We start from the raw sequence: 13,838 nt of genomic DNA, 5'->3' as shown, positions 1-13,838 counted from the left end.
ACAAAGCAACACGTCTAAGCAAGCTAGCATCTGTCCACAGGAACATGTCAAGCTGTATGCTCCACAGGACGGAGATTAATGGAAGAATGGACAGAAAAATGCTGGTGCTTTAAGAAAGACATGTAGCAGTCTCCACAAACATATGGAAGATGGTTTTCTGGTCAAAATGTAGGCTATTATAGGAAACACAATGTGTCATGCAAACCCCATATTTCTATGATCCTGGGAAACATTATTACCACAGTGACACATGGTGGTGGTAGCTGCAAAATAGTGATAGTTGCACAGGGACTGGAAGATCTAGTTAGGATTGAAGAAAAGATGGATGACACTAAATACAGGGCAATAATTGAGAAAAACTTGTTTGAGATTTGAGAATTCAAAGAAGGTTCACCTTCAAGCAGGACAATAAATCTGACACTGGACACACATTTAAATGTCTTGGAATAGCCCAGTCAAAGCTCAGACCTCACTGCACTTGGGAATCTGTTGCATGAACAAGGAGGAGAGGTTTGGCTAGATGTGCTATGGTAATAGAGAGACATACCCCAAGAGACTTGCAGCTGTAATTATAGCAGAAGTTAGAGCTATGGATTATTACGTTTTACAGTTTGTAGGCTGCTGCTGTGTTTTCTTTTATCTTTTAAAATCCTGTGTTATCCTTTAAAGCTTACAGCAAATGTACATTTTAGTAACCAAAATATTAACTCAACAACACTATCCTGTTTTCTTTCCTATAAAATGTTTGGAAATCACATTAAAATAAATGAATTCCCTGAATGAATGAATTAATAAGTTCTATATAGTTCCCTGAGACTATAACAGCCTTCTTAGATGTCTTCTTAGATTCAATGTTTTAAAAGTAGCTGAAAGGGCTAAAAAGCACCCAAACAGGACTCAATTAACTGATTATGCATTCATTTTCTTTCTTACTTTTTGTCCATCTTTTACAATCCTATTACAATTATATGCCGAAACTTCCAAATGACAAATTATTCCTTTGTCAAATCAAAGATGGTGTTCTTTTTTCTTCATGGTTTCTCTGCCCAAACAAATTTATCATCCAGTCGCTTGACTGCTTCTCATTTCCTGGCTGTTTAACAAGATAATTATTACCACCCATTCAAAACCTGTGTAAGCTGCTCTTGAACATAATTTTCTAAATCATTCAAAAGCCAACAGTGCTCCAGAAGGTTAATAATATTCCAATCAAGTCTTTGGGAATGAATAATAATTAAATACCTTTTTAGCCCAGCTTCATTGTTTCATTGTTAATTGGCCAATGTTGAAAGAAAAAAACTGTAATCCAGACGATGGCATCACTTCTCTAGTAGATGAGGGGGTTGTTTGTGATACAGACAGAAAAAAAGAGAGAAGAAAAAGTGAGCTAGAAAATGACAAGGGGTAAATTGCTTTTTTAAATGGTGGTATGAATACAGTCTTCCTGTTTTTCTAAAAGATTTTTAAGGAAATTCTCTTTAGAAAAAAGATTGACACTTCTCTGCTCAGGATCGATAGCACAGCTTTGAGATGAAGTGACTACACCTCATACTGCATTGTTGTATTCAATTACCTGGTTTCAAATAGCCTGTCTTGTAGAAATGGCCAAGAGACACAAAAGTAGGGTAAGACATCAGTCAGATTTTCCTAAAAGACTATGTATTCAATCTAAATTAACCATTCCACCACAGTTATGTCTTTATAAACTACTCATCAGGCCACAAATTAATACAGAATTTTGATTCTCTAAAATAGCTTTCACAAAATGATATAGTGCCAGAGCTCAAGCAACCATTACATTTACTTTTAAGGCATTTGTCAGACACTCAGTCACTACAGAGTGACTTACATTTTTATCTCATTTTATACAACTGAACAAGTATGAATTAAGGGCCTTGCTCAGGGGCCCAGCAGTGGCAGTTTGGTGGACCAGGGATTCAAACTCAAAATCTTCCAATCAGTAGTTTATCAGCTTTACTTATAAAAAGCCATCAGGTCTGATGAGAAACATTGCTTGCTTGCCTTGGATAGTTGGTAACTCTTTAAATTATGAATTCCTAATCACTCCACATAAAATTACAAATAACGTCACAAATAAGATCCTTTATTCATGCAAGTCCAAAACTACTGCTGCTATAAATGTGCAGGCTGTACAAAAGAGACCAATCAATTTCATTTGTTTTATTTCTTTTTGACATCCACATCAGATTAAATGCTGTTAACAAATGTTCTAATGCTTCTTAAAGATTCTTTTAGATTTTTGTGCAACCAAGCACAAAAATCTTAACCAGAAAGTATAGTTGTCTTCAACCAAGAAAGATCAACCTACAGAACAAATACAAAGGAATAGGATTTTCCAAATGTTATACATACATTTTTCAAATAGCTAAAAGACAGCTTTGTTTCATATATTGCATAAATGATTCAACACGGTATAGTCTGTGAAGCAACATCATCAGTCTGGATGCTTCGTAACGTCATCTCCTCAGAGCAGTCTGAAAATAAATTAATTCTATGCCTCTTTTTATGTTGTTCTGGACCATTTCACATTGCATCTTATCTCTTAACAATTTTTGACCCAGCACATACTTCAGATTTAGTGCATTTTCAGTGAGCAAAGTAATCTTTTACTTACTTACTCACTTAATGTTTTTACTTCTTACAGGTGCCAATGCATCAGCTCCTGACCAGCTGAGCCTGGCATTGGCCTGGAACCGTGTGGACATTGCCCGTAGTCAGATATTCATCTATGGACAGCAATGGCCTGTAAGGGAACATTCAACACTTTTTTTTTTGCTGTGCATTAAAACAGGTTGTTCTAAAAACATTTTAAATATTTCAACATATTTACTACTATTATTATATTTATATTCACATGGTTTATGTTTACACAGGTTAAACCTAAGGCAAAAGCTATAAACAGGCACAGATCAAGCATTCAGTCACAAAGAATAGGCAGAATCAACATAACATGAGCAAGAACCACAGAGATAAACAATAACAAAGGCCTTGTATCACCAGAACACTAGTCAAACTGAACATATACTGTCCAGTGAGGCTGAAACTAAAGGGTGTTTATTAAGGTACATGGAGTGAGTAAGACAAAATTCAACAGATGAGGTGCTATTAGGTAAATCTTGTTTATAGCTGCTGTAACAAAAATTATATCAGGAAGTTGTTTCGCTGAAATTCCAAATTCCAGTATCTGTTCTTACAGAGGCCTGACATATACATATACCCAGGCAGTGTGTGTGGCAACATGTGTGTTCTGTTCCAGGTGGGTTCGCTTGAGCAGGCCATGCTGGATGCCCTGGTGCTGGATCGTGTAGACTTTGTGAAGCTGCTGATTGAGAATGGTGTGAGCATGCACCGGTTCCTCACACTCTCCCGGCTAGAGGAGCTATATAACACGGTAATATACACTTGTCTAGCAGCTGAATAATTCCCAAATCAGACAAAAATGAGGGAAATAAATCTGACATGTCAATTGACATGACAGTTAGTTCAAAGCTATATTGCATTCCTGCAGTATGTTTGCAAAAACTTGTCTTCTTTTTGGTAAGAAGACACAATTTCTAATTTTGTGTTTAAGGAGTTTAAGGAAAGGAGCATTGGTGATATGGTATCTCCTCTTTCTTGGAATAATCTAATGTAATGTCTTTTTTGTTTTGCCTGCAACAGAGGCATGGACCATCCAACACATTGTATCATCTTGTCAGAGAGGTAAAAAAGGTAAGACTCTTCAGTGCATGCTTGTATGTGTGTGTTTTTGCGTGGGTGTGTGTGTTAAAAAGAGAAATGTGAGAATGTAAGAATGCTTGTGTGTGTGTGTGTGTGTGTGTGTGTGTGTGCAGGTGACAGAATATCACATGACACAGATTAGATTTTTGTGTCTTGATCACAGTAGCTGGCTTGCCAAGTTTACTTCCCTACAGTGTTGCCTAAATAGACACATTATCTGTCAATGTCAGCTATATCTGACTTTTAGTTGTGTCTTTTTTTTATCTATGGGAGTTGGGTCAGTTTCTTATTTTTGCCTTTTGTCTTACCCAAGCTGGAAAAAGGTGTTTTTTGGTCCAAGAGCATTTTGCTGGTACCTTTGACTTACCACATGGTTATTTGTCTTTGGTTGCTAATGTGATAATCTGAGTGGGAATCTATTTGTTGTAAGGGATGAAGAGTTAGTACAAGGCCTAGTCCACACCAACATTAGTAAATTTGCAAACATCTTTTGTTACTCATTTTAATGAACACACATACACATGAGCAAAAAATGTATAGCTTTTAAAAAAAAATCTGACATAATTTGATCTTCATAATTCCATGTTTGACTGCCTTGTATAATAAATCATAGAGGTATAATTCAATGCAGTGGCATTGTGTATATGTATTCTTGTCTGTTACCATTCCAATTATTTGTATCTTTATTCAGATTTAACTCATTCTTTCCCCAAAAATAAATATAAACCCTACCACCAAAGGTTGAACATTCAGCACTGCCACCTCTTCAGTTTATAATTGGTCTCAACTAGAGATGTAGGTTGTTGTATAATTCCTGCTTACACAGTTATTATTTTTGTTAGTAACTGACCTGAAATATATTCCAACAAATTTAGTTGATTCTATTTCCTAGTAGTACACTAATTTAAACCAGACATTTACTAAGGAGGAATGAATGAACCTTCTGAATGAATGCACTGCCTAGCTCTGCCTTTGTTTGGCTTGCAGGCTTCATATCTAAATAAAAAGCATGTTTGTTTTGTCCTGCAAGATCTCATTTAGATGCACACCACCAGTCTTATATTTGCAAGCTTTCTTTTGATTTGTATCAATTTAGAATCCATTGTGTTTCTTTCAATTACATCCCTAACATACAAGCAAGTATGTTTATTCTAAAACAAAAATTAGTTAAAGATCATGGGCCATACATCAAATGCGCTGTAAATGCAAGCTGTAAAGACATCAGCATACAATTTTCTGATTTCATTGTGGATGGGAACATTTTTGGGAAGCATACTGAAAACACTAGTGTGTGAGTGGCCAAATTTTGTCATGGTAATGTGGGCTGGGTCTAAGGCTGACACTGTGGCATTAAAATCTGAGACTGATGAAGGGAAACATTTAGATCGGAGTTTATGACGGCGCTGAGTCCAGAAGCAGAACCTTTAACAGTCAGAGTTTTTGAGAAAGTAGAGACAGAGTTGTGAGTATAAGCATGTTGATACATTCAGGTTAAGACTGTAGAGACATTTACGTTTAGTCTTACATTTACAGCATTTGGCAGAGGCCCTTAAATCTCTATTATTGAATACAATAATGTTGTGTCACTAGGTTACATACCATGAGTTTAAAACAAAGTTCAAAGTTACAATGAAAAAGTTTCAAAGCTTTATATATATATATATATATATATATATATATATATATATATATATATATATATATATATATATATATATATATATAAAGCTTTGAAACTTTTTCATTGTAACTTTGAACTTTGTTTTAAACTCATGGTATGTAACCTAGTGACACAACATTATTGTATTCAATAATCAACTGTCCTTATAGCAGTATATATATATATATATATATATATATATAAATGCAAAAGAAAATAGGGAAAGAAGTGCTAGTTAGAAAATGGCCAGTGACTCAGCTGTCTGGAAAAGAGTCTTGTAGTATACTTGCCTCTTACCCTGAGAGATGGTGGAACCAGTCAAGCAGTGCTGGTAGATTGGAGGGTGCGGGGTGCAGTGCAATGAGTGATGAGGGCTTTGAGGTAAGAGGGAGCTGGTCCATTTTTGGCTTTGTAGGCCAGCATCAGTGTTTTGAATCTGATGCATGCAGCTACCGGAAGCCAGTGGAGGGATCGCAGCAGTGGGGTGGTATGCAAGTACATAGGCAGGTTGAAAATAAACTGTGCAGCTGCATTTTGGATCATTTTCAGAGGATGAATTGCGTTCATAGGTAGACCTGCCAGCAGTGAGTTGCAGTAGTCCAGTCTTGAAATGACAACAAACTAAACAAGTACCTGAGCAGCCTGTGTGGACAAAAATGGCCGAATTCTTCTAATGTTGTAGAGAAGAAACCGACATGAGCGAGTCACATTAGCAACATGAGATTAAAAGGACAGTTGATTATCCATGGTTACCCCAAAGTTGTGAGCTGTGGCTGAAGGGGAGATCAGATCGTTGTGCAGTGATATAGCAAGGTCCTGACCTGGGGATGAATCACCTGGGATGAACAGCAGTTCAGTTTTGCTAGGATTGAGCTTTAACTGATGAGCAGTCATCCATGATGATATTTCTGACAGATATGCTGAGATCCGAGCAGATGCTGTGGTACCTGAGGGTGGGAAAGAGAAGATAAGTTGTGTATCATCAGCATAGCAGTGGTAAGAGAACCCATGTGAGAAAATAACTTCACCAAGAGAGTGCGTATACAGGAAGAAAAGAAGAGGACCAAGTACTGAGCCTTGTGGGACACCAGTGGAGAGTCTGCATGGAGCAGATGTCACTCCCCTCCATGTTACCTGATATGAGCATCCTTCCAGGTAGGAAGCAAACCATTCCCAAGCTGATCCGCAAATCCCAAGACTCCTGAGGGTAGACAAGAGAGTCCTGTGGTTGACCATATCAAACACTGCTGAAAGGTCAAGGAGGATAAGGACAGATGACAGTTTGGCTGATCTAGCAGCATGTAGTTTCTCAGAGACATCCAAAAGGGCTGTCTCTGTGGAATGCACTGCTTTAAAGCCAGACATATTTACATATATTGCTGTAATGCATATAATGCACATGAACTTTAATGACATCCCATTAATCTGTAGGGTTTAATATGTTATTGGCCCACTCTTTGCAGCTACAACTTTACAGCTTTAACTCTTCTGGGAAGGCTTTCCACAAGCAGTATGTTTTGAATATTCCTCTAGCTGTATCATTCCCCTGCTGTCTCCTCTCTAATTCATACCAAAGGTGTTCTATCGGGTTGAGGTCAGGACTCTGTGAAGGCCAGTCAAGTTCCTACACACTAAACTCGCTCATCCCTTCTTTATGGACCTTGTTTTGTGCACTGGTGCACAGTCATGTTGAAACAGGGAGGGACCATCCCCAAACTGTTCCCACAAAGTTGCGAGCATGAAATTGTCAAAATGTCTTGGTATGCTGAAGCATTAATAGTACCTTTCACTGAAACTAAGGGGCTAAGCCCAACCCCTGAAAAAACAACCCTATACCAGAATGTCCCTCCACCAAATTTTACAGTTGGCACAATTTAATCAGGCAAGTACTGTACTCCTGGCAACCGCAAAACCCAGACTTGTCCATCGGATTGTCAGCCAGAGAACACATGTCCACTGCATCCGATGCTTTGCATTGCACTTGATGTAAGGCTTGGATGTAGCTGTTCGGCATGAAACCCATTCCATGATGCTTTCTATGCACTGTCCTTGAGCTAATCTGAAGGCCACACGAAAGTTGGTGACTTCTTTGCACTGTGCACTTCAGAATGCGTTAACCCTACTCTGTGAGTTTATGTGGCCTACCACTTCATGGCTGAGTTGCTGTTGTTCCCAATTGCTTCCACTTTGTTATAATACTCTAACCGTGTCCTTGTAATACCTTGTCCATGGAATATTTAGTAGTAGAAATTTAATGAATGGACTTATTGCACAGGTGGCAACCAATCATGGTACCATGCTTGAATTCACTGAGCTCCTGAGAGTGACCCATTCTTTCACAGATGTTTGTAGAAGTTGTATGCATGCCTACAGTAGGTGATTGATTTTATACATCTCTGGACATGGAAGTTAATGGAACACCTGAAATCAATGATTTGGAGGGGTTTCCTAAAACATTTGCAATATAGTGTATCTCCCCATTAATGTTCTTGAAAACCAGCAGTAAAGTTTGATTGTCATATTTTGACAGCGGATCAAGGATACCAAAGGCCAATAGTATGGCACTGAGCTGGCATAATAAAATAGACTCAATTTCAAGTAACAAATCCATCACCCCTAAATTAGCCTAGGATGTATGAATAATGACCTCATGAATAATGTCCTCATACCACTGCAGAACAGGAAGTGGTATCTATCCCTGCTCAGCAGGTTTCCTAGCACACTTTCCACCTTAACTAATCATGTAGAGGCAAAATTGGTAGCTATAGTTCAGGATTTCAATAAAATTGGCCCACTCAAAACTTTCTTAAGGAGCCATGATGTCATTAATGTAATTTTTAACTAACATTATACTTGAAACAAAGTGAGTGTGGAATAAGAAACTCCAACAATCCCCCAGAAATTTCTCTCCTAAATAACAAAATAGGGCAACAGAAATGTGAGTTCATGAGAAATAATGTTGTAGCTTCCTTATCCAATAACTCTAGCAGTAGTAAAGCCACTAGGATGTAAGTGCAGAGTCTCTTTTGTAGGGCACTATAATTTTGGATATATTTAAATACACTGACTAATAATGATGAGAATAATTAGAAGAAACAAATAATAATAAGACTTATTAGAAGAAAAAGGTACAAACAATGACCAGAAGGTGTGTTTAGGGCACAGCTAGAGAACTCTATTGAGAAAACTATTGAAAATCATAATTAAACAGAAAGTTTTGGATGTAGGTGTCTTTTATATTAGCTCAACTGATGGAAGTAATTGATCTTAATGTCAAACAGGCCCGGTTACCTGTTCCTTCTTTCTTGATTGCTAGATCTTGTTTGAAGTATATCTCTTTTAGAACTATGAGATTAAGATTCCAGATGTGTTATAGTCAATTAAATCATGCACCACTGTGATCTTAAGATTGCTGTGTTAGTGTGACATCTTTAGCAAGCTGCTACTAAACACAACATTTGTGCTTTTAGTGCTTCAGTTTGTCCTTAATTGAGGTCTTTGTTTTGTAGTTTAGTGTGTATTAGTTGGGATTTTTTTGTGTTTTGTGTATTTTAGGTGAGTATTGTTTTATTGGCATAGCAATGTTTTAGCGTTTTTACGTTTCCGAATCCCTCTCGAGCAATCTTGTCTCACTTTCCTTGTGTGTTCTTTCCAAGCAAGAATATCCAGGGTTCAGTTGGATCTACCTCAAGGTGAATCAGCCAGTCACTTCTCTTCATAGTCCTTTTAGTGTAACGTCAGTGTCTGTGTATGTCTGTTTGTGAGAATGTGTGTGCGTAGTGTGAAAGTGCAAATTCTGAAATTTCCCACTTTTTAGCCAAAATTTGTCAAGAGTATGCACAAGTAACACTATAATTACTGTCTTTCCCCTCAAGGGCAACCTGCCACCTGACTATCGCATCAGCCTGATTGACATTGGATTAGTCATTGAATACCTAATGGGCGGAGCCTATCGATGCAACTACACACGGAAAAGATTCCGAACGCTCTATCACAACTTGTTTGGGCCTAAGAGGGTAGGTGGCTTAATTGTCAAAAAAATATGTCGTTTTATAGCGCCTTGCCTATCTGTAGCTGGGAGCCGAGACGTCAAACATTAACCATGTTTTCTTGGTGGATTCAGCCAGTGAATCACAGTGACAATCATAGGCCAATCCTGTGAGATAATGGATGTGGAAAAGTGGAGAGTCCTCAGAGGATGGTACGCTGACCAATGACAAACCATGGGTAGCAGTTTAAAGAGATGCAGTTGGCTGTTTTTTTGTCTCATAGGAGGCACGTGTTAGCCTTTACTCTCCCCAGTTGGTAGCTGTTGTATGATAGGGGAGAGCTGGCTAGTGGATGGAAATAGACAGGGGAATGAAATATGGAAAAATTGTCTGGGAAATGTTTAAATGTCTGTGACACTAGAATCGTTGTATTGTATAATTCTGCTGATTAGACCTAAATGACATGCCTCTCCCAAGGCAGTAAATGTAATGCTTAATAAATTTTAAGTAAAAACTCTAAACCACTGGGATTAAAGAAGGTGAGATTCACATGGAGAAGAAAAAACTTGTCATTGATCCACAGCCGCAGTGTTATGGAGACGCTTTACCTGTTTATACAGCAGTGTTTATAGATGTACTCTGCATTAGGATCAGATAAGAAGAATTAGGATCAGAATGAGAACACTTTGTCCTACAATCACCAATCCAGCATAAATGCGTAAACTGTGCAGAAGGTAAAGCCTAAAATAGATGGGAAGGATATGCAGTGGAGTGGGAGAGCTGCTCCAGATTTCTAGCTCATCTGATCATTGTCCATAAATCCACTGCTTAACAGATACACCTAACTTCATCCCTCACACACCGACACACCTGTTCTCAGGACTTCCCTAGTGTCTCTAAGAGAGGGCAAGGCAAAGAAAGTGTTTAAGTACATGTCAGGGTTGTAATATTTAAGTGTGTAGAAAGCATTTTATGCTGTTCTTATCTGTTATTTTTTGTTACCTTTATTTACAGCCAAAGGCCCTGAAGCTACTTGGAATGGAGGTGAGTGTGTGATTTTTATAGACCTACCTCTGATGTTGGCCAGGCTGCAAGACATATACAGTATTAATATTTCAAAATGACCAATCCAAGCAATGACAATGTTTCGTCATAATATCTTTAAAATTAGGGGGCTGTATTCAGAGTTTGCAACATATGTCCCAAGTTATACCAATGTTTACACAGGAAAAATTACATGTATTCAGAGATCGGTTACACACCTGGTTAAGAAGATTTTCTGTATGCACCATTCAGGTTGCTTATATTACTTATGCAGTTTATGCCTCCCAAATCGACAGATGTTGCTTGAGCAGAATCTGGGATTTCAATAGCATCTTGTCCACTGTCTTAAAGTCAAATATTTAAGATGCAGCCTGAAGAGTTAAATAACATAATTTTTTTTAAATGTAAAAAAATTGCAGCGTAAAAGGAACATACAATTTAAAATTGAAAAAAGACAGTAATAAAATTATATATGAATAAGAACAATAACAATTTTAAATAAAATTTAAAAAAGAATTCTAGGGTATTATATTTATTGTTGTATGAATTGTCTCAGTTATAAATTTTCTCATTAGTCACTGAAAACTAACTAATACTTGAACCAGCACATATTATTATGTTGTATTTTAGTACTGTAGGTGTTGATGAGTGATTGGGTGAATTAATGAAGCCACAAGAGACTAGATCAACATCATAAAGTTACCTTTAATACACAACCCAATAACACAAAACTGTCCTCACAAACATTCACAAAACTAAAATCTGTTTTATTTTGCTTGTGTATGTTGTATTGGTGAAAACGGTAAATGACATTTTCATCCCAGTTCTCTTTTACTATGTAATTGATTTTGGCTGTTGCTCAGCAGCAACTCTCTATTTAACTGTCAATGATTATTCTAAAAATGATTTCTATTTAGTGTCAGCTTTAAGTTCCAAGTTCTTAAATATAATATATAATACAATATGATACATTGTCTAAAATTCCTTGCTGAGACAGGATGACATGCCAATCCGTCGAGGGCGGCAGAAAACAACAAGGAAAAGAGAGGAGGAGGTTGACATTGATCTAGATGACCCTGAAATCAACCACTTCCCATTCCCCTTCCATGAGCTGATGGTGTGGGCAGTGCTGATGAAGAGGCAGAAAATGGCACTATTCTTCTGGCAGCATGGCGAGGAGGCCATGGCCAAGGCCTTGGTGGCATGCAAGCTGTGCAAAGCAATGGCTCACGAAGCTTCTGAGAATGACATGGTGGATGACATCTCTCAGGAACTCAACCATAACTCCAGGTGCCACAGTGGCTTTGCATTAGCAGATCATATGGTTTATTGGTTCTTTGTACCTTTTTAAGATTGTGGTCAGCTTTATGTATCAGTAACACAGCTTTATTTCTTGTTTTCTTAAAGTCTTTCTGTTGTCTGACTTTGTCTATGACAGTAACATGTCAATTTCTAATCCATTTCTCATTTAATCTACACCTTGGTCTCTGTGTTTGAAAAGATGTGTGTAGACATGCTTTTATCTGTCACCTTGTCTCTCATCCACCTTTCTTCTATGTCATGTCAATGCTCATAGGGAGTTTGGCCAGCTGGCGGTGGAGCTCCTTGACCAGTCCTACAAGCAAGATGAGCAGATGGCCATGAAGCTACTTACCTACGAGTTGAAAAACTGGAGCAATGCCACCTGTTTGCAGCTGGCTGTAGCCGCCAAGCATCGCGACTTTATTGCCCATACCTGCAGCCAGATGTTACTCACTGACATGTGGATGGGGCGGCTTCGTATGCGCAAAAACTCCGGCCTCAAGGTTGTACTTTACAGTAAATTTTTATAAAATGTTCAGAGACCTTTTTCAAAAGTCAATTGAAAATTGACATCACTTCAAGAGTAATGGTTATTTTGATGGTAACAAATAACTTTTTGTAGTTTAGTTTTGTAGTTAATTAAAACTTTTAAATAATACTGTTAAGTAGCAATTATATTCATGTAACACATCTTGTATGGTGCACACTGAAAACATTTTACCACCAAATGTTTTCTTTTCTCTTCTATTGATACTGCATTTAAATTCAGTACAGGCTTTTCTGTTGCCATGTCATTTTATATTGATAAACTGTTTGTTTCATTCTCAAGAATAGAGAACACTAGCTAGTCATCTTGCAGTGTCAACTAAGTAGAAAACAAACACACCATGACTCAAATCATCTAAACATTCATTTGTCAGCACAAGGATTAAGGCTTTTTTCATCTGTTTTTTCACTGCACAAAAAAATTGTTACACAGTGGAGTACCATAAAATGTGCAGGTGCTTATTATACTTGAAAGTTTTTGAGCTTGCCTGAGCTCTGGGTTTACCTATATACTGTAGTGTTGTCTGAAGAATTGAGGAATTTTGGTACTACCTTAAAATACCAGCCTAAAGGGATTAAGGATTCCTTGTAAATGTATCACATGCTCGAGATGCACAGATGGCTTACCGCATATGGTGTGTGCTTTCACTTCTTCAGGTGATCTTGGGCCTACTACTGCCTCCCTCCATCCTGAGTTTGGAGTTTAAGAACAAAGATGAGATGTCATACATGCCTCAGGAGCAGGAGGCCTACCTGCAGGAGAAGGATTCGGACGAGGCTGACAAGCCAGCCAAGGACAAGGAAGAGGAGGACATGGAGTTCACCGTAAGAGCATACTGTGAGGCGCAGTACAACTCCGTGGTGAGAGCATCCACCTTAGCTCCGTTCTTTAGCCTTTAGTCCAGCACACACACTCAACATTATGCTCCTAAAGAAAATCCTGCCCCAAAAATTTGGCCTTAAATTCTTTGTTTTCTTATTTTTCCAATCTTTAATGTCCAAACCCTTTCTTTTGCCACTGCTTCTCCCCTTTTCCTCGTTGTCCTAGCAAAGATGTGTGGTCGTGGAGTTGTAGCGTGTCTCTGTGTGCCTATTTGTCTATCTTCTTGTCTCTTGGTGTTTCTGTCTTTGTCTTTTCTTTGTCTCTTCCTTTTAGCGACGGTCTCGTCTGAAGTACGGTACTGTGAAAGATCGCTGCCTGTTCTTCTCCCATTAACACAGTCCTGACATTTCTGTGCATGCTGTTCGATTGCGCCCTTTATTGCATTCTGTTTGGTGCCTTCATACCCAAAAACCCTTTTGTGCAAGCTTCTGTATGAAAAGCACTCTTTCTTTTTTCTTCATTCACACAGCTGCACATCTGATCTCCTTCTTGTCATGATTGCATTTAAGGAACAAGTCATCCCAAATAAACCATAAGAAATTAAGTACAGACACAGTATATGTACAGTATATGACTGTCTCTTGACTCAGTAGTATTTAGCTTCAGCTGATGATATGAAGCCACAGTTTAGGTGGAAAAAAACTGCAAATTGCTCCTTTATCATGGTAGCATG

At 38.0% G+C, this 13,838-nt stretch overlaps 1 protein-coding gene across 9 annotated transcripts in view; it reads left to right on the top strand.

Moving 5' to 3' along the window:
• The window catches only part of trpm3 (transient receptor potential cation channel, subfamily M, member 3), a 138,875-nt gene that overhangs the window by 111,572 nt on the left and 13,465 nt on the right, over positions 1 to 13,838 (top strand). For 2 of the 9 annotated variants that reach the window (XM_060882876.1, XM_060882878.1), the window contains exons 10-18: positions 2,666 to 2,766; positions 3,278 to 3,412; positions 3,682 to 3,732; positions 9,058 to 9,093; positions 9,277 to 9,417; positions 10,405 to 10,434; positions 11,432 to 11,724; positions 12,011 to 12,239; positions 12,940 to 13,143. In XM_060882876.1, coding sequence (XP_060738859.1) covers positions 2,666 to 2,766; positions 3,278 to 3,412; positions 3,682 to 3,732; positions 9,058 to 9,093; positions 9,277 to 9,417; positions 10,405 to 10,434; positions 11,432 to 11,724; positions 12,011 to 12,239; positions 12,940 to 13,143 — 1,220 coding nt within the window. The remainder of the gene's footprint in view (positions 1 to 2,665; positions 2,767 to 3,277; positions 3,413 to 3,681; positions 3,733 to 9,057; positions 9,094 to 9,276; positions 9,418 to 10,404; positions 10,435 to 11,431; positions 11,725 to 12,010; positions 12,240 to 12,939; positions 13,144 to 13,838) is intronic. The other 7 variants (XM_060882881.1, XM_060882880.1, XM_060882884.1 and 4 more) reach the window with 4 other exon arrangements.

The sequence above is a fragment of the Tachysurus vachellii genome, chromosome 12, assembly GCF_030014155.1.
Source record: "Tachysurus vachellii isolate PV-2020 chromosome 12, HZAU_Pvac_v1, whole genome shotgun sequence".
In the NCBI taxonomy this organism is placed as follows: domain Eukaryota; kingdom Metazoa; phylum Chordata; class Actinopteri; order Siluriformes; family Bagridae; genus Tachysurus; species Tachysurus vachellii.
This window is presented reverse-complemented; position numbering and strand designations above follow the sequence as displayed.